The 20,291-nt window shown below is 40.5% G+C and overlaps 3 protein-coding genes across 3 annotated transcripts; all 3 read right to left on the reverse strand.

The window, feature by feature from the left end:
* Positions 1 to 244: 244 nt before the first annotated feature.
* On the reverse strand, positions 245 to 3,661 carry LOC130435971 (extracellular calcium-sensing receptor). Its single transcript, XM_056766866.1, has 6 exons — positions 3,459 to 3,661; positions 3,033 to 3,318; positions 1,849 to 2,661; positions 1,510 to 1,740; positions 1,291 to 1,414; positions 245 to 1,158 (listed from the first exon to the last, which is right to left on the reverse strand). Exons 1-6 carry the CDS (start codon positions 3,659 to 3,661, stop codon positions 245 to 247), a joined length of 2,571 nt encoding a protein of 856 aa, XP_056622844.1.
* Positions 3,662 to 4,997: 1,336 nt separating this feature from the next.
* LOC130435571 (extracellular calcium-sensing receptor) lies at positions 4,998 to 8,214 on the reverse strand. The gene is made up of 6 exons (XM_056766283.1): positions 8,075 to 8,214; positions 7,598 to 7,886; positions 6,681 to 7,499; positions 6,367 to 6,594; positions 6,148 to 6,271; positions 4,998 to 5,908 (listed from the first exon to the last, which is right to left on the reverse strand). Exons 1-6 carry the CDS (start codon positions 8,209 to 8,211, stop codon positions 4,998 to 5,000), a joined length of 2,508 nt encoding a protein of 835 aa, XP_056622261.1. The 5' UTR covers positions 8,212 to 8,214.
* A 6,571-nt stretch (positions 8,215 to 14,785) lies between these two features.
* LOC130435539 (extracellular calcium-sensing receptor-like) lies at positions 14,786 to 18,061 on the reverse strand. The gene is made up of 6 exons (XM_056766236.1): positions 17,841 to 18,061; positions 17,315 to 17,603; positions 16,478 to 17,233; positions 16,177 to 16,404; positions 15,848 to 15,971; positions 14,786 to 15,687 (listed from the first exon to the last, which is right to left on the reverse strand). Exons 1-6 carry the CDS (start codon positions 18,053 to 18,055, stop codon positions 14,786 to 14,788), a joined length of 2,514 nt encoding a protein of 837 aa, XP_056622214.1. The 5' UTR covers positions 18,056 to 18,061.
* Positions 18,062 to 20,291: the final 2,230 nt, after the last annotated feature.

Below are 20,291 nucleotides of genomic sequence, written 5' to 3' on the forward strand. Positions count from 1 at the left end.
CACTGGTGGGGGTGGAGGAGAGACTGTTTACCTTATTATAGGGAAAATTACTACATTTATTTAGTGTGAAAATCAATACACCATATGATAAGATAGAATTTTATTTTTATTTTTTGCACAATACATGCATATTCTTCATTGTATTGCTTGTGCGTTTGAATTGATACCCATATAATTACCCCACAACTAAAATATTTATTTTTGAGATTTTATAACAGTAATTTAAGTGCCCTTGTCATGTTAATCAGTGAACCTTTGAAGAAGCTTTGCCCATCAGAACTTTTTTAGAGTTCAGATCTGGTTTAAATATAATGATGTAGCATTTGGGAATAAATATACAAAATAACATCCCATAACTTGAAGCCAAAATGGCAAATATCTCCACAGCTACAGTCAATTTTCCAGGTGAACTGACATACGCTGGAATAAATGTGACCCACACAGCACAGAATATGATCATACTGAATGTGATGAATTTAGCTTCATTGAAGTTATCAGGCAGCGTCCGAGCCAGAAATGCCAGAATGAAGCACAAGAGAGCCAGTAGACCGATATAACCCAGTACAGCCCAGAAACCAACAGCTGAGCCTGAATTACACTCCAGAACTATTTTATCTGTGTAATGATTCATGTTTTTGTAGGGAAATGGGGGTGATATTGTCAGCCATAGCAGACAAATGAGCACTTGTATGAGAGTAAATACAAGAACAGTCATTCGTTGTTGTACAGGCCCAAACCATTTCATGACATTACTTCCTGGAAATGTGGCCTTAAAGGCCATTAACACAACTATTGTTTTCCCCAGAACACAGGAGATACATAGTACAAAAGTGATCCCAAACGCTGTGTGACGTAACATACAGGACCACTCAGTGGGACGACCAATGAAAGTAAGTGAACAGAGAAAACACAGAGTCAATGAGAAGAGCAGCAGGAAGCTCAGCTCTGAGTTGTTGGCTTTCACAATAGGAGTATGTCTATGCCAAAAGAAAATCAATCCTGTTGTGATTGTGAGACATCCCCCACACAAAGAGAACGTCACTAATATATTGCCCATTACTTCGTTAAAAGTGAGAAATTCAATGTTTTTAAGTTCACATCGAGTTCGGTTTCCATTAGATTTGTACTCAAGTGGGCATTGGACGCATGCTACTGCATCTGAAAGCATAGACAAATTACAAAGAGAAAATAACATCATTTTAACACAGCGTAAAACCATGCAGACTTTCAGTTTACCACACAGCAACATTGTGAGTATCACTGTTAATGAAAGAGGCCTGGTCATCTCACTTGTGGTGTTGATGAACTCTCCATCGGCACATGGAATGCAGTTAAAGCAGCAGATGGGTTTTCCTTTAACAAAGGCCCTTCTGGTGCCTGGAGGACAGGATTCACTACACACAGACCTTGGGATCTAAAACAAATATAGACATAAAAAGCTAAAGCACAGTTTGAAAATCATTATTTTATTCATACTATACTGTTTAAATGTTTTTCTCAATTGCTTACATTTTTCTGATTTCCTGCCCATATGGCATTGATCTCATCTTTCATTTTAATCTGTTGTCCTTCTGGCCAAGATGCGTCGTAGAGTCCAATTTCTTCAAATGTTATCATTCCCTCATTGTTCATTTGCCAGTTTACCAAAGCATAACGTGCAGCTGGGTCACCACTTTCATCAAAGTTAACATTCTCCCCACTTTTGATTGTGAAGTTCACCTGGGTCAGGTAATGCAGCACCTGGACACAGCAGTGTTGTTAGTGATACCCTTTAATTATCACAACAACGGTATAGAATGACAGAAAATTAAAAAGCAGTGCGTTAAACAAAACCAAGGGCGTTCACACCTGCCAAGGCTGTATTTTGCCCTTCTCTGCACAAGTTTTGTTAAGGAAAGGTCCTTTTCCTTTCTCACATGCAAGTAGTCCTTCAATAGCATTAGCGACTGCATATACAGCCTTGTAGATGTTACTGAGAAGACTAGCATCAGACACATCTGTAAAACGTGTGTTTGTATTTGCTAGGGACTCCTTTCCATTGCATATTTTGGAGACGTTGTGTGCATTTGGGTTGAAATTGCATTGAAAGACACTTTCCCATAGCTCAACCAGTCCCGTGTTACCTGGTGTCAGGGAGGGCTGCCTACTCAGTATATACTCTCTCAATCCAGGAATATATGCATTGGGCACAGCAAAGCCAACAGCTCCTCCGACCACGGCGTAATTGATGGGGGTTGCGACATATCTGTATGTGATCCAGCCCTCGCTTCCAACCCACTGATAGCCAGTTACATTTTGGTAGTAAAGCTCCTTTATGAGAAAGTCCAGATCGTTGCCATCTGCAAAGGCTACTATGACTTTAGATGTCGAAGTCTTGATTATATCTACCACTTCCAGAAACTTCTCTCTTGAATCAGTTCTGTAAACCGCCACTGAGAATTCCACACAGACACCCTCTTTCTCAGCTGCTTCTAGAAAAGTAGCCATACCATTGTTTCCGTAGTCTCCACGGCTTCTCACCGCCCCAACCCAGGTCCAGCCAAAATATTTGACCAGTTTGGCTAGTGCTCTGCTCTGGTAGTAATCACTAGGAATAGTCCGGAAGAAGGAGGGATACTGATGTCTGTTACTGAGACATGCGCATGTTGCTGAATGGCTAAGCTGAAACAAAAAACTATTTAAAATAAGCAGTTTAATATGATATGCATGTCCACATTAAATTTGATATTCTACTTCAAGGGTTCTCAACTCTGTTGCACAGAGAGGACAAGTGATTTGGGAACCATTACACTTATGCACACTCTAATAAACAAAAAGAAAATTTACTTTTTTAACATGGGTAATTAAAATAAATGATATCTGCTATCAGAGAAGGAATCCACAGGCATATCTCCACATTTACATCATTATTCATCTTAAACACAACAATACTGTTTCTATGTCTTCTTAAACATAGCCAATGTTAAATTATCTAAAATTTAACATTTATTTAAAAAAATGTAAAACTCAATTCAAACCATCTGATTACATACCACAGGTATTTTAAATGGACCCATGGTTTTTGCTATGTCAATAGTAGATGTGGATGTAGTGTCCCCAATCACAGCTTGTATAGTAGAGGGACTTTCACAGCTCTCCTCTGCTTCCATTTGCCCATTCATCAGAGCTAGTGATGCTCCGACAGAGAGAGGAATGCTTGGGCAAGAGCCATAGATGCGGTACCCGAGCGTGAAGCCAGGAAGAAGGTCTGTGCTGTTGTTTATTTCCTCAATTGCAAACATCATTGTCACCGCATACTGCAGCTCGCCAGGATCAAGTCTAAACACCAGTGTGTCAGGAAAATGTTTTGCATTCTTATACAAGTAAATCATTTTGGCAGAAAAGGTTTCTGTTACATTGTTGTAGAACTTTTCATAAGTTTAGCTTTTTAATATACATTTTTATCATCACCATCTTACCCGTAACACCTGCTGTTTCCTGGATTGATCAAGAGTGTTGGATTTACATCAGCTGGATTTTGGTGTAATGAAAAAATGCCCCCAATGGAAACATCACCTTTTTTTGAGAAATGAAGGAGTTCATCTGTTCCATAAACTGTACACTTAGGTTGTGCAGCAGTTACAGTAAAGAGGATTGTCAAAATGACTGCAAGTGCCAGCATGACTCTGCAGTGTGTAGATGTCTCGCTGAAGCAGTGGTTGTGTGGAGTAAATCTAGCTTTATATGTATAGCATTAGGCCTCTTATAAAGCGTAATTGAATGTCTACAACCTCTGACCAATAATCAAAGCAGTTAAGATGACTGACAGAAAAACAGTGCAATAATATTGGTTTCTGCACTTGGATTGGGTCCAATCAAAGACACTTTAGATCTAGAACTCCTTATTCACTTCACTAAATGGGACAATGCAGAGATCTTTATAAGCTTTTTCAAAATGTAATCCATTTTATCATAGCTGAGGTCATCCAGTATCAGAAAACATAATTGATTAAAATAGGAACACTTACATCTTGTATTATTATATAGGCCTATCAATATATACATTTATGTATAATTGATTTATATTAATAAATAATGTTTTTATTTATTTATGTACATCTACATTTGTTATGACATTCAATTTTACTTCATCTACACGAAACTTAGACATATTGAACATTGCAATGTTACTTTCACATTGATATTTGAATTTATCAATATACATGAGACTGAAAATTGTAATGCTTAAATTGAATAAATATTACACAATATGTAGACACACATTTTTAATATGTGTGTGTGATAGTTGGTTGTGTGTTTGTTAATTGGAAGGTGGCCTTTCTTTCAACTGCTTAATACTAGTTACATTAGCGAAAATAAAAAAATCTACTCGGAGAGAGATCATAAATTGTTCTGGTGTCGTATTCTATATGCACAGCAATTGGTACAAGAATAGGTTTAAAATGGGTATATTACACACTGCTGTATTAGGGTAACTTTTTAAATAAAAATAAATAAGATACCTTCCTTTCTATACTAAACACAATCTATTTAAATAGACTTATATTTGGTCTCGATTGAAAAAAGAAAAGTAGCTCATTATTGCACACACACACAAAAAATTAAAGGTATGTTGTTAGGTTTATTGAAAAAAAAAAGTTTATGTTTTTCTTTGATAAAAAATTACATTAAAAAAATACGGGTCACATAAGGATAACAAAAAATCTAGCACACTCTTTATAAAAAATAATGAATTACTCTCCCTACATAAATTATTTTAAAATTCACCAAATAAATAATCTGTATTCTAGAGTCTTAGACCTTTCCAATGATAAATAGTTTGTAATGATTCTTAGATGTCCCGTATACGGAACGGGTGACAGTAAACAGGCTACGAATACACTGGGAATTCTATTTTTAATACATTTAAAGTAGGAGATCATCAGTCTTAATGTTATAATACTGTGGGCAGGTTCTTCTATTCTTCTATGTTTAGGTTAGGTTTAGGTTATATAGACCTAGTGTGATTTATCATGACCTTTGCCCATCATATGTTTCTTGGTGTTTTTTTCTGGCTTAAGTATGATAATATAGCATTTTGGTGTAAAAATACAGAATAACAAACCAAAGCTAGAGGCTAAAATTGCAAATATCTCCACAGCTACAGTAAGTTTTCCAGGAGAACTGACATACGCTGGAATAAATGTGATCCACACAGCACAGAATATGAGCAAACTAAATGTGATGAATTTAGCTTCATTGAAATTATCAGGCAGCTTTCGAGCTAAAAAAGCCAGAATGAAGCACCACACAGCCAGTAAGCCGATATAACCTAGTACAGCCCAGAAACCAACAGTAGACCCTAGATCACATTCAAGTATTATTTTATCAGCTGAATGTGCAATATTTTTATATGGTTTGGGAGGTGCTAACACCAGCCACAGGATACATATGATTATTTGAAAAAGAGTGCAACAGACGACACCAGTTCTTTGTAAGGGCAGTGAGCATTGAGGAACACTTGTACCAGGTACAGTGGCTCTAAAGGCCATCACAACTGCTATTGTTCTTGCTAAAACACATGACATACAAAGGGCAAAAGTGATTCCAAACGCTGTGTGACGTAACATACAGGACCACTCAGTGGGGCGACCAATGAAAGTAAGTGAACAGAGAAAACACAGAGTCAATGAGAAGAGCAGCAGGAAGCTCAGCTCTGTATTGCTGGCCTTCACAAGAGGTGTGTCCATGAAGTGGTAAAACACAATTGCAACAGCTATAGTTAAAGATACACCGGTCAACGAGAATGCAGTCAAAAGTATTCCCATGTTTTCCTCAAATGAAAGGAACTCCACTTTCTTGAGAACGCACATGCTCTGGTTTTCATTTGACCAGAACTCTAGAGGGCATTTGATGCATTCAGCAGAATCTGAAATGGAATAAAAAAGTAACATTGAGATGTTTAGTATAAATGACAAAAAGTACAATAATTTATTCATTTTAATTATTTAGATGATCTTATGTATAGATATTGTCTTCATTATGGAAAGTATATACATTATAGTAGACCAGAAGTCCCTACTTTATAGCATATGAGAAAAGAAATAAATAGACATGGTAAAGTTTGTTTTAAAATAACGTATCTTTAATTTATTCTGGTTTTCTCACCAGTTGTAAAGCTGATTTCACCAGAAGGGCATCTGACACATTCAAAGCAGCATATTGGTCTTCCTTTGATCACAGCTTGTCTGAAACCTGGCTGACAGCTCTCAGTGCACACAGATCTTGGTTTCTGTCGTGTTTACACATATTTACTTTGTTGTACTTTATAAATGCCTTTTGTCATTGATTTGCACATGAAACACATTGATGTCATTTTGTACATACCATTTGTCTCTCTCTTGCCCAACCTATATCAACAGAATTCATCAATAACTGCTGTTCTTTGGGTCGCGACGCATCATAGTGACCCACAGTGATAAAACTTGTTTCCCCTGCTTCATTTTTCTGCCAGTTCACCAGCTCATATCTTGCAGTAGGGTCTCCGTTTTTGTCAAAGGATATTCTCTCACCTGAGGGCATTGTGAAATTCACATTTTGAAGGGACTGTAGTACCTGTGACAATTGTCAAAACTCATTTGTGAATCACTGTGTTAGTAATAAAACAACACTGACAACATGTAAATGTAATATTTTCTTACTTGTCTAGAAAGCATTAAATCCTTTTTTCCACATGTGTTATTAGGTGCACCATTTGAGGATTTGCAAGCCAGTGTGTCGTGCAGTGCATGAGCTATGGCATAGACTGCTTTGTATACATTATTGGAAATCCTTAGCTCTGAAACATCTGTGAATGCATTACTAACATTACTCAGATTTTCGGATCCATCGCAATACTTATCATACTCAGTTTGGGGGCTGATTGTGGGAGAGAGTTGGCAATCGAATGTCATCTCCCAGAATTCTCTCAAAAGCGTATTTAAAGGGTCCTGAGATGGCTTGACATTAAGGATAAACTTTTTCAGGCCTGGAATATTTGATTTTCCGATAGTAAAGCCAAGTGCGCCAGCAAGGATTTTGGAAACTCTTTCAGTTGCCAGGTATCTTGCTGTAATCCACGACTCGCTGCCTACCCATTGCAGTTCAGTTACATTTTGTTTGATAATCTCCTCCAGTAACACATCCATTTCACCTTGTGCCAGAAAAGCCACCAGAACCTTAGCAGTGCCCGATTTGATCACTTCAACAACATTTGCAATCTTTTCTTTGGAGTTTGTTCTCAGTATGGCCTCTGAATACTCTACACATACTCCCTCACGTTCAGCTACCTCTACAAAAGTTGCCATGCCATTGTTTCCATAGTCATTATCACTTCTCACTGCTCCGACCCATGTCCAGCCAAAATGTTTTACCAGCTGGGCCAGCGCTCTGCTTTGGTAGCGATCACTGGGAATGGTCCTGAAGAAAGAAGGGAACTGGTTTCTGTTGCTCAGGCAAGCACAGGTAGCAAAATGACTGATCTGGTGAACAGAAGAAACAAAATGCCAAAAAACATAATTTGTTGAGTATCAAGAAAAATACATATATTTATGAATATGAATTATGTAAATGTATTCACCACAGGAATCCTGAAGGGCCCCGTTGCTCTAGACAGCACAATGGTGGAGGAAGATTCAGATTCTCCAATAATTGCATTCACTGCGGTTTTTCCAAAGCAGGTTTGTTCCGCTGTCACCTCCTGACCATTTATCAGAGACATCGAAGACCTCATAGAGGCAAGGGTTGAACCACAGCTGTCAAATATTTTGTATCCAATTGAAATGTTTGGTAGCAAGCTGCTCATGTTGTTAATTTCCTTAATGGCAAAGATCATCGTCTGAGCAAAGCGGAATTCTCTCAGGTTTAGGCTTATATGATGTGGAGAGGTTTATTAAAAGTTATTGTTTAGGCAGGTTTCTCTTGTTACAATTTTAAATCATTTTGGAAACAGTAAATATGTTACATTTCCCAAAATAAAGTTTTAAATATACTTCATATGCAATGACATTAAAACATTAAAACAGTAAATGTGTAAATAGAAGCAGAGGCAACAAACCTGGTGCACATTAGACGATGAGGTTTTTCAGTGAATGAAGGTATTTCCAAATTAATTTTATTGTGAATTGAAAAAGCTCCACCAATAATAATATCTCCATCATTTGACAGCAGGGGGTTCTCTGGTTTCCCTATCATGCTACAGTTAACACTTTCCCCAATTGTTTCAATGCTGCAGAGCAGCAATAACCCAAGGATAAGCATCATAGTGACTCTGGGACCTTCTTTGCTCTCATGATGAAGTTGTGTTGCTTATATAGAGTTTGTGATGCTCATCATTGGTGCATCAAAATAATATAATGCCATCATGTGGTCTGATTTTTTTTCTAGAAACTGTTCAACATTTTACAGATGTTTCTGAAAGTTGAAAGTGTCAGAATATGCTTGCATTATTCGACCAATCACTACGCGCTGGTTAACTGACCAATTATAGCACACCTCGCTTTTCAAAGCGATGAGCTTTGTTCGAAAATCAGAGCGTTTCAGAGCGGCGGTGCAAAGAGGACATACAAACATCCACGGTATGTGGAAAATACAGCGGTTTTTTTTACCTTAAATCATGTACACACATTGCATTACGTCTAAATCAATCGATAATATTTGTTTTAGCCGTGTCATATAACTCCTTTATTCTACTCTCACATTATGGGAAATTATTCATTTATTATCTTAAGAGTATAAATAATAAAATCAGCTTTGTTATTAATAAGATTTACAGTATCAGTAAGACTGATTAGATGCATAAAGTTTCTAAAGGGGCATTTTAGATATCTTCCAAAAAGCAAGCTGCAATACCTCAAGTGTGTATGCTACAAGGGATGAAGCCCCGAATGTTATCAGTAAAGCCCTGAATGTGTTAAAACATGGGCAAAACGCTGGCTGCGTCATATTTTCCCTCTTTATTTTGTTGTTTAAGCTATATTTACGGGCCTTTTTGCCTTTATTTGATATGACAGTAGAGAAAAGGCAGGAAATCTTTGGTTAGAGTCAGGGGAGTGTGACCGGCAAAAAACACTTGAGACGGGAATCCATATTGAATTGGGCTGTAACAATAATAAATATAGCCAATTGTTCAGCTATTGTAGTTGGTGTCAAGTGGCTATAATCGATGTCACAATGATTGACCACAATTTGTTACACAATGCGTTCAGCTACCGGAAGTCGTTACAGAACCTCAACATGGCGTCGGGCTTCGGAACCATTACCTACATTACCAACGAGCTACATAATACCATGATACTTGGTGAAAGAGCGCTTCATTGTGTGTATAAAATTGCAGGAGTGAATATCTTTTCTATATATTTTTAATCGTTCGTAATCCGCTTTTTAAATTCATATTCGCTACGGGATCACACCCTGGTTTGGAACTTGTCTGTTCGACGGAAGACGATTGACTCATGTTCACCAAAACAGCAATGAAAATTGTTAGAATATACCAATATGAGACCGTGTATGAATGGCAGTGATGAAAAAAGCAAATTTCACTACAGCGTATGACATTGAAGTATTGCTGGGTCAGAAACCTTTGTTTACTTTCGAATCACTCTCACCGTGCTGCGAAGTCTTACGGGTGTGATACAGTTTGCAAAAGCACTAGACATATCTGCCTTTTTGTGTGAATTGTGCTTGTCCTTCTGCGTGACGCCAATAGATGGCACACTGCCCATTCACTTAGTTTTAGACTATTTTGCAATTGAAACTCGTTCCCGGCTACATTGAGTTCACATAGCCTAAGAGCAACATGACTTGGACAAACCCCCGCCTGCGCTGGCATATCAATTGCCAAGAGTTGTGGGCTGTGCTACTTGCACTGAGCAGGTTGCGGTCTCTCGTGCAGGACAAGCACGTGCTAGTCCGAGGACAGCAGTACAGCTGTGGCGTACATCAAATCGTCATCAAATAGCTCACGGCAGCTAACACGACTTGCTCGATGCCTCCTCCGGTTGAGTCAACAGGTGACCCATTCCCTTCAGGCCACAAACATCGCGGGCAAACTGAACCAGACATCTGACGCACTTCCTCGTCAGTATACGCCTCGCAGAGAGTGGGGATTCCACCACCGTGCTGTCCAGCTCATTTGGATGCTGTTCGGGTAAGCCCAGGTATACCTGTTCGCCTCCCGCAACACCACCATTAGCTGCTTTGGTACTCCCTGTCCGAGTCCCCCTCGGCACGGATACCCTTGTGCACAGCTGACCACGGGACAGGCGGAAGCACGCCTTCTCCCCAATGAGCCTCCTTGCGCAGACACTGTGCAAGGTCAGGGAAGAGGAGTACCAGGTGTTATTGGTTGCGACACACTGGCCCAACCGCACTTGGTTTTCAGAGCTGAGGTTCTGGACATAGACTCCCCCTGGCCCATTCCCCTGAGAGAGGACCTGCTCTCTAAGGGGAAGGCACGTCCTGGCATCCCAGATCAGACCTCTGGAACACCAATGTCTGGTCTCTAGACGGCACGAGAAGATCCTGAGTTGGCTACTCCCCCTCTATGGCGGTGACCATCGACCAGGCTAGGGCTCCATCTACTAGGAGGTTATACGCCTCTAGACGGCGCCTCTTCTCGTCCTGGTGTCTCTCTCAACGAGAAAGTCCCACTGAGGTGCTCGATCAGGATCGTGTTGTCCTTCTTAAGTGACTGGAGACTAACATCTCCCCTCCACACTGAATGTGTATGTAGTCGCTATCGCCACTCATCACAACTCAGTTGATGGAAAGTTTCTAGGGCAAAATGACCTGGTCACCAGGTTCCTAAATGGCGCGAGAGGGCGGAATCTGCCTCGTCTCCACTCAATACACTCTTGGGACCCTAAAGTGGTCCTGGGAGGACTCTGGGCCCCCCAAGAGCCCCTCGGAGGTTCCGATCTTCCTCACCTGACGAGTAAGACGGCCCTCCTGATGGTGCTCGCTTCCTTCATGAGGGTAGGGGACCTCCAAGCATTCTCTTTGTCCCCGGATTGCCTTGAATTCGGCCCTGGAAACACCTTCGCAAGGGTTAACAACCTTCGCGTAAACCCGGTGTCAGCCCACGTCCTGCGTGGCGACATGTAGGACTGGCATCCAGGGGGGCGTTTGCCTGCGAAAGCACCCTTCCACCCTCCAGTACGTTGGGTCAGTGTGCTATCTACCTTTCTTCTTACCCAAACATATGGCTAAGAACAGGTATCTCACCAACCTTCCTTCTTTCCCAAACACTGGTTAAGAACAGGCATTCCATCCATCACTAAGCAAGCACCCCCTGGGGGCTGGCTGGGCAGAGCAGCCTTCCCCCTTAGGCCGGGACACCATATGAACTATCACAGATAGCTCTAACCGGACCTACTGGTACCGGACGTTTGTAACACCCCCTCCGTGGGCTGTTCCGTCTGATGTATCCTCATGAAATGGTTCCCACTCCTGGTAACCCATGATCTTCCCCAGGTGGACCTCCGCCTCGCGGTTAACTACTCACCCCGCACGTTCCATGCATTCTTCTCCAAGGACAAGACCATACCTATATCCACCGTATTCCTCCCCACGGGTAGGAGGTGGCCTCTGCAGCGCATCCCTAATTAAGGAAGTTGCGCTTACCCGGTGTAAAGCCGAGCTGGGCGGCCTCTCGCCAGTAGAGAGCTAAGGCCTCCATCCGTGAAAGGTTACCGGTCAGGGCTGTACCCATCTTTCTCCAAGAAAGCTCTGGAAGAGCTCTCTTCTAGCTCTCTTCGCTAGAGATTGTTACGCGATACAGCGTTGTGGCGTTTTCCATGGGCAACCCCATCTGTCGTTCTCGACACAACGTCGAGAGACCGACAGAAAGGCAATGTCTTGGTTACGTCTGTAACCTCAGTGCCCTGATGGAGGGAACGAGACGTTGTGTCCGTTATGCCACAGCACCTTTTGTATTCTGCTGCAGTCGTGAGAGGCTCTCAGGCTCTTCAGAACAAGAGGTAAATGAATGCTGCAAGTTTCATTCGCCAAATTTCATTGGCCTTTTCTATAGTAGTCAGAGTTGATTGGTTCTCAAGGGCGAACCCCATCTGTCGTTCTCGACACAACGTACAGAAATAACCAAGACATTTCCCCGTATCTTGCTACGAACCTGCCCTCATAATTAAACACCACAGTTAAATGGCAGGGAATGATTTTTTCCTCCGATCGAAGAACATGACATGATGAATGCCAAAACAATTTGACATTTTGGAAAAGAGGTTGCAAACTAGGATCAGTTGTCACGATCACCACGCTGACCATTAGCTGAACAGCCACCTTACCTGTTTCTGGTATTCTTAGTTGGTGAAAAGCACGTGAGGGACAGTTATGAAACGTTTTACATTTCCCTGCGCTGCTCAGCTGTTCCGATGTAAACATGCCTTATAGGCCTAAGCAAGACCATTTTTGATCGAGTCTTATGCACGCTTGAAATCAATATTGTTGGGAACTTTAAGGAATAAGAAGTTGTTCATGTTTGAACACTCAAAACCTTTAACGTAAAAACGCATCTCTGAGTTTATATGCAAGATACAGCGTTTGAGAACTTTTCAGCACGGCTGTTGAACGAAACTTCTGAGAGAGAGAAACAACCCAGAATTCCCGTAAAAAAATCTACGAAAAGCAAGTGCCATATGAGCTGAAAAAATCGCATTCGAATAGCCTAGCATGATAAGCAAATAGCCGTGTAGTCATGAATATCATCTGTAACGTCCATGATCACGACTGATCAGAGCGTGTGGATATTGGCTGCCTCAACTACGAACGCAAACAGAGGGTTAGTGGTGATATATACTTCAAGTGTTAGATGATGATTGGGTAAGTCGTAAGATTGAGTCTTTCCGAGGTCTGGGGCAGAGATCGGAGCTTCGAGGAAGCAGACCTTGTCAGCCTCCTTGATCTCCGTGAGCATCGAGCACCACAAGTCTGGTCAAGGATCTGCCTATCACCTGGGCCGTGGCCTTGGTGGCGCGTAGTTCAAGATCAGTTGCACCCTGCAGCTCTCTGAAAGACGCAGGGTCGATTCCAGACTCATCCATTCCCTGGAGGACTTTGGCATGATACACCTGGAGCACCACCATGGAGTGAAGCGTTGAAGCCGCTTAGCTGGCGGACGAGAACGAGACTCCAGCGAGGACCGAAGTTGTCTTAAATGTTTGGCAGGCTTCATCTGCATAGGTCCGTGCAGTTTTCACTGCGTTATTAAAAGCTTCAGTCATCGGAGAACATTTTGTTTTTCCCATAGCGTCCTGCAATGCAGTACGAGTAAAGTATCGATAGGGATCACAAACATCACAAAAAGTGATTTTAACTGTGTCTGTCAAATAGAGGAGACCTGATACCACCTTTGTAACTTTATAGACACTAATATGAAAGAACGATTACAACATGACCTGACCTTAAAGAGCAGGATGTCCACAGAAGGGGTAAACTTACAACAGGCAATATACTGTATATTATTAGTATCTTATAACAGAAAGGTTGTCACCTATATTGCTATAAAACAGATTAATCTCTAGACATAAAATATAAAAAAAGACATTTCAATGCCTTGGAAATAGCCCTTGGATACTTACTCCCAAAACCACTACCTGTCCTCTTCTTTTTTTGTGTGTGTAGTAGTTGTGCATTGATAGTAGGCTGAATATTGAAATCATTAAATTTTTACACTGTTAACAAATGGTGACAGAACTAGATTGTGTGACAAATATACTGTAACAGTAAGGCCTGGGTGAGTGACCTATAAAGGTCAAAGTTATCAAGTTGCCTCTAGGGCCATATAAAAAAGTAAAGTATATCAGCAGGGCCATAGCTTTAAAAGGATTGTATTACAGTGATAAGTTGCTAGGTAAATATCAGCAGCTCTCAATAAGTGACTTTTATCTGAATAAAGAGAAATTACTCACATTCCTCAAGCATGTGTTTCGCAGGTTGTCACATCTGAATTTTCTGCTTGTTGAAACTTAAAGTAATAATTGCATATTTCCTTAAATTAACTTAATATGTAAGAATTTATTAAAACATACATTACATTGATAATGGAGCTTAATATACAAGTGTCCTGCCCCAGGTGTGTTCATTTCACAATCTTGAAATATCCAATTAAATTACTATGTCTGATATAACAGTTCAAGTCAGTTGCATCATGTGTTTATTCATGGCTTTTATATAAAACAGTTAAACCAGATAGTTTAAGCTATGCTTTAATAAAAGGATGTCTTAATTGTGTCCTTCATGTTTTTCGATACACCTGTCAAATTTGCTTGCAGGTATGAAGTCACTGGAGCTTTTGCGTCACCCAATTCACTTTGCATCATGTTGTGTGTGTAGAGAACTCCCAGGAAGCAAGGCAACAGCAAATAACAAATAGGAAGCTCCGCTTTTTATTTCTGGCCTTTGGAAGAGCCAAAAGCGATCAATCAGTAGTGCAACTTCACTTGCTCAAGGTAGTAAATAAGAATACAGTAATTCAAGTTCCCATGATTTTCTAAAAATAAAAGAAATTAAAAATGAACTTAAACTTTAATGTTAATTGACTTGCACATGCTGCATGAACCATCTGTTTGTTTAAAGAGTCTGACAGCAAGTACATTCTGTATAATAATGTAAATATGTGGTCAAGTGTTAACATATGTTAGCATTTTTATATTAATAACTATATAAACTATATACTATATTAAAATGTTGAATTGACAATATCAACTCTGCTAAATTAAAATCTCAATGTTCATTTATTTCTCAGTAGGAATTATTTTGTTTTCCCCATCAAATGTTGTTTTGTATTTTGTTCAGGCTTAAACAGGATGATGTAACATTTAGGTGCAAATATGCAGAAAAATAAACCAAAGCTTGAGGCTAAAATTGCAAAAATCTCCACAGCTACAGTAAATTTTCCAGGAGAACTGACATAAGCTGGAATAAATGTGATCCACACAGCACAGAATATGAGCATACTGAATGTGATGAATTTAGCTTCATTGAAGTTATCAGGCAGTGTCCGAGCCAGAAAAGCCAGAATGAAGCAAAAGAGAGCCAGAAGGCCAATATAACCAAGCACAGCAGAAAAACCTATTGTTGATCCCAGACTGCATTCAAGAATTATCTTCTCTTTATAATATTTCATATTTTTATAGGGAAAAGGAGGAGATATTGTTAGCCAAAGCACACAAATAAGAACCTGTATAAGTGTAAAGGAAAGAACACTGAGTCTCTGTTGTAAAGGCCCAAACCATTTCATGACATTACTTCCTGGAAGTGTGGCCTTGAAGGCCATCAACACAACTATTGTTTTCCCCAGAACACAAGAGATACAGAGGACAAAAGTGATCCCAAACGCTGTGTGACGTAACATACAGGACCACTCAGTGGGGCGACCAATGAAAGTTAGTGAACAGAGAAAACAGAGAATCAATGAGAAGAGTAGCAGGAAGCTCAGCTCTGAGTTGTTGGCTTTCACTATGGGGGTGTCCTTCTTACTGTAAAACAGAACTGTGACCAGTACAGATATTCCAACTCCAAACAGTGAGAAAAAGACCAGCACTATACCCATAACTTCTGTGAATGACAGAAATTCTACAGTCTTTGACACACATTTATTTTTCTCAGCATTAGACCAGTATTCCCCTGGACACTGCATGCAGTTATTTGAATCTGGAAAGGAAGTTGCGATCACTAAAGTTAAAAACATGAAATAAACTATTTCATTTATGAACTCCTTTAAAAAGCAACTGCATCCTAAACAGTAGAAGTAGAACACAAAAAGAGCAACAAACCAGTTTTCTTTGAATCTTTGATTTGAGCTGAAGTTTACCTGTCTCATTACTGATTTCTCCATCTGCACATGGAATACAGTCATAACAGCAGACAGGTCTTCCTTTCTGTCCAGCCTTCCTAGTGCCTGGAGGACAGCTCTCACTGCACACAGACCTTGGCTTCTAAATATAGCACAAATATGTATATATATATGTTCTTTATTTAAACAAAAAATAATGGCATAATTTGCAAAGTATGTCTTAGATTATAAAAACTCTGCATAGACCATTTGAAATGTAATATTGGTCTGTTTACTCATAAATTCTAGGAGCAAAAAGTTTTACTCAACCATCCTAATGTTTTACAAACCTTGTAAGTGTAATTTACCTGCAGCTGTCCTCCAGCCCAGATGATGTTTTCAGTGTTAAGCACAAAGCGCTGGTCAGGGGGCAGTGAGGCATCATAGTAACCCACTGCTTTAAACTGAATTGATCCATCAGAGTCCTGCTGCCAGTTCACAACTTCATACTGGGCTACTGCACCACCAGTGCTGTCAAACCACACGCGATCTCCAAACTTTACAGTGAAATTTACCTTTCTCAGAGCCTCAACCATCTAGTGTAAAGATATTAAGAAATTTTAACACGTTGTAAGAAATTGGTTGTCATATAGTGTCTGTGTTGTTTACCTCCTGTGGTTGTATTATCAGGCCTTTATCACAACTATCGTTTTCTTTGCACTTGAGCAGACTGTGTAGTGCATGAGCCACAGCATACACTGCTTTGTAGACATTACATGAATATCTCCGTTCAGGCTCATCTTCCTTATAATTTTTCAGAACAAGAAGATCCTTATATCTGTTGCAACTTAATGCATCTTGGGATGAATTCCCATTTTCCTGCGAGCATGGAAAAGCTGTGTCCCAGAATGTTTTTATAGCATAATCTGAAAATCCTTCGATATCTATTTTTCTTATGGCAAATCCCAGCGATCCTCCCAACACATGAAAACTGTTTGGGGTGATTAAACTCTCTGCTGTTATCCATGCCTCCACACCAATCATTTGGAGGCCTGTAATATTCTGAATATTTAACTGCTCAAGCAGATCGTCCATCTCTAAACTCGTAAGAAATGCAACAATCACTTTTGCTGTGCCTTGTTTTATTACATTTACCACTTTTTGGAGTTTTTCAGGCTCTGTTCGGTAGAATTTCTCAGTGTACTCTATACAAATGCCTTCCTCCTGAGCTGTCCTTAGAAATATGGCCATTCCATTGTTTCCATAGTCATTGTCACTGTTCACAGCTCCAACCCAAGACCAGCCAAAGTGTTTGACTATGTATGCAAGTGCTCTACTCTGATGATAATCACTTGCAATAGTCCTAAAGAATGATGGGTAATTCTTCCTATTACTGAGACATTCACAGGTTGCTGAGTGACTTATCTGAAAAGTAAAGCATATGAAAAAATGTATAATGTCATAGTCTGGTTACTGTGTCAAACGTTTGCTGTAATTTGCTCTTACCACTGGGATTTTAAAAGGTCCTGTAGTTCTGGACAGAATCACTGTGGCAGAAGACTCTGTTTCTCCAATGATAGCATGTATAGGAGTCTGTCCATTGCATTTGTCCAATGCTGCAAACTCCTGATCATTCATCACGGACATAGTTGCACTCATAGAAGACAGTCTTGAACTACAGGTATCATAGATTCTATACCCAATAGAAACATTTGGGAGCAAAGTTTCACTTCTGTTGATCTCTTCAACAGTAAAAGTCATAGTTTGAGCCATCTGAAAATCTCTTAGACTCACGCTGTGAAAATATTTAAGCATAAGGCAAAACTGAATGATTAAACATTTTAAGGTGAAAAAATATGGAAAAATATATGGAAAGTATTTATTTTTTCTTAAATTTCCATAACAATTCCTGATGTTATGATATTTTAAAATAAACTTGTAAATATGCTGCAATGTACGTTCATTTACAAATGGTATTATTAAAAACATTATCTGCAGTAATATTTGTGAAATAGACTTCAGTGTTACAAACCTGGAACATACAAGAGGCTGAGGTTTTTGTGTGAACTCAAATGAAGGTAATGTTTCTATACTTCGGACTGCGAAAAGTGCTCCAATAGTTATGTCTCCATCCCTGGACAGCAGCGGGTATTTAGGTTCTCCTATCATTTGACAAACTCTGTTATCTGCATTTGCATAACAATAATGGACAAGAAGAGTGCAAAGAAATATAAGCATCCCGAACATTGAGCTCAGTTGTGGTTTCCCAATTCATCTGACCTAACCTGAATAATTGCCCTTTTAAAGACATCATTTATACGGATGAATGATTAAAGCAATGACCTCATAGGGCAGGACATGTGCAAGATTGTATCATGTTTTAAGGGTTGCATGTTTAAAAAAGCTTTATTTCTGTTTTAACAAGTTCAACTTGAAAGCCAAAACTTTATGACTTTGTTGACACTATGTCAATGTTGATATTTTATGTACTGATAGCTTCTAGTTGAGAAGGCAAAAGTAATGAAGATAAGTCATGTTTGTATATAAATGGGTATTTTTTGATGATTTTTTTTAAAAACGAAAATAAAATATCACAAGTACCAACCTGATTATTCAAAAAGTTTGTGAAAAAAACAATTTCAAACTTGAAAGCATGCATCTCCAGATGATATATGTACTATCAACATCTAGTTTTACAGTTTTAAGCCGTGTGTAAGTTTTCATATTTCCACCAAAATGCATTTATTTTTAACTACTGATTCATTTGAAATGGACACATTAATCTGTTATCCTAAAGGTAAAACAGTGCCTTAAAGTCCCCAATGTGGTGTTAATCTAGTTTTTAATGTTGGTTATATGTCTATGTTGATTTATAAATATGCTTTAAGATAAATCATTAGCAAATTAATAATTTTAAACCATTGCAAAGTATTTTCTCCATAAAACGTCTCGGTTACGTATGTAACCTCTGTTCCCTGATGGAGGGAAATAGACATTGTGTCGAACCGACAGATGGTGTTTGACTTAAGAACCAATCATCTTCTGAATTAAATTTGCATGCCAGACTCTGCCCCGGATATCCTCCGAGATTAGCTCCGTGAACCAAGTGTGATTGGGCCATTACGATCAGGGAAGAGGTACATCCACTTGCCCCACGGCCAGCTGTGTGTTTGGGCATCCATGCCGAGGGGGGCCTTGGGTAGGGAGTACCATAAAGGGCAATGGGTGGCAATGGGTGGTAACCCTAACCCTAACCAACTCGAAGTGGGTCACCCCTGCCTAGGAGGACATATGCCTCAGGAACCTCTGAATAAGTTTCAGGGGAACCGCTGGGTGCTGCTTGAAGAGGTTCAAGCAGTTCAACACTGACTGTGTGCGCTAGGTAGCTGTGCTGTCATGGAGACAAAGTCGTGTTCTATACCGAGAAAAAAAATACTCTGCTCGGGGGAGAGCTTGGTGAGGGGATGGTGATTTCCTCCTCATCGTCTTTTCCCAGGGGGCCACCTGGGTAGGGGGCGCCGGAGTCGGCATCGAAGAGGCCCGGGCTGCTGGGGAGCAGACTATGTCGCGGCGGGCAATCCCCCGGGGGGGTAGGTCTGCTTCTTCACTGGAGTGTCTCTCCTGGGCCACATGTGTGGACATCGTCTGATCCAGGACCTGTGCTGTCACCTTGGTCGCCCATAGGGCGAGGTCGGTGGTGTTGTGGAGTTCCTGCACAAGCCCTCGGATCGGTCTTACCCTCGAGAAGCTCTTTAACGCCTCTGTCTGCAGAATGGCCATGGTGTGCAGAGCGGAGGCAGCTTTGCCCGCGGCAGTGTAAGCCTTCGACACCAGAGATGCCAAAAGCTTACCCGCCTTGGACGGGAGGCATAAAGCACCGCGATTGCACGCTCCACCTTGGGCACTTCGACGTAGCCCCTAGCTGACCCCCTCTCGAGGGAAGTAAGGACGACAAAGCTAGTTAGTCAGGGAAGCGTGGAGAGGGGGGCATTCAAGGTCTTACTAAGCTTCCTCATGCACTTTCAGGAAAAAGATGGAACCGGGGCCGAGCCCGGCTTTGACTCATGCTCAGACCCGAGGCACCAAGTGTCCAACGGCGAGCGCTGGAGAAGGCAGTGCGGTGCACTCCCGGCCATGGTTCGCGGCGGCCGGGAGAGCATGGCTGACATCTCGAAGCTTCGAAGAACAAAAGGTGAATGAATATAGCAATTATTTTTCAAAACTAGTCAGATGATAGGTTCTCAAGTCAAACCCCATCTGTCGGTTCGACACAACATAGAGAGACCGACAGAATGGGAACAGCAGTTAACCATAGGCAATCCGAAAAAATGCAGTTTGAAACTGCCTCCGTTTATAACATCATCACCCTGTAACCAATCATTTTAACAGATTTGAGCCATAGATATGGATGGATGACGCATAGACTTAGCACTGAAATGGCTGTTTCAGTTTTACTTCTTCAACATGAGCACAAGCTGCTCAC

The sequence above is a fragment of the Triplophysa dalaica genome, chromosome 14 (genome assembly GCF_015846415.1).
Source record: "Triplophysa dalaica isolate WHDGS20190420 chromosome 14, ASM1584641v1, whole genome shotgun sequence".
Taxonomy (NCBI): Eukaryota; Metazoa; Chordata; class Actinopteri; order Cypriniformes; family Nemacheilidae; genus Triplophysa; species Triplophysa dalaica.

Excerpts from the sequence above, each read along its gene's own strand:
- LOC130435971 (XM_056766866.1), bottom strand. The coding sequence starts at position 3,661 with ATGCTGGCACTTGCAGTCATTTTGACAATCCTCTTTACTGTAACTGCT. Across the intron at positions 3,319-3,458 it reads GGAAACAGCAGGTGTTACGG|ACTTGATCCTGGCGAGCTGC; the intron begins GTAAGATGGTGA and ends ACTGGTGTTTAG. Across the intron at positions 1,415-1,509 it reads GGGCAGGAAATCAGAAAAAT|ATCCCAAGGTCTGTGTGTAG; the intron begins GTAAGCAATTGA and ends TATTTGTTTTAG.
- LOC130435571 (XM_056766283.1), bottom strand. The coding sequence starts at position 8,211 with ATGATAGGGAAACCAGAGAACCCCCTGCTGTCAAATGATGGAGATATT. Across the intron at positions 7,887-8,074 it reads CATCGTCTAATGTGCACCAG|CCTAAACCTGAGAGAATTCC; the intron begins GTTTGTTGCCTC and ends ACATCATATAAG. Across the intron at positions 7,500-7,597 it reads GGCCCTTCAGGATTCCTGTG|ATCAGTCATTTTGCTACCTG; the intron begins GTGAATACATTT and ends TCTGTTCACCAG.
- LOC130435539 (XM_056766236.1), bottom strand. The coding sequence starts at position 18,055 with ATGTTCGGGATGCTTATATTTCTTTGCACTCTTCTTGTCCATTATTGT. Across the intron at positions 15,972-16,176 it reads GGGCTGGAGGACAGCTGCAG|AAGCCAAGGTCTGTGTGCAG; the intron begins GTAAATTACACT and ends TGCTATATTTAG. Across the intron at positions 15,688-15,847 it reads AGAAATCAGTAATGAGACAG|ATTCAAATAACTGCATGCAG; the intron begins GTAAACTTCAGC and ends CTTCCTTTCCAG.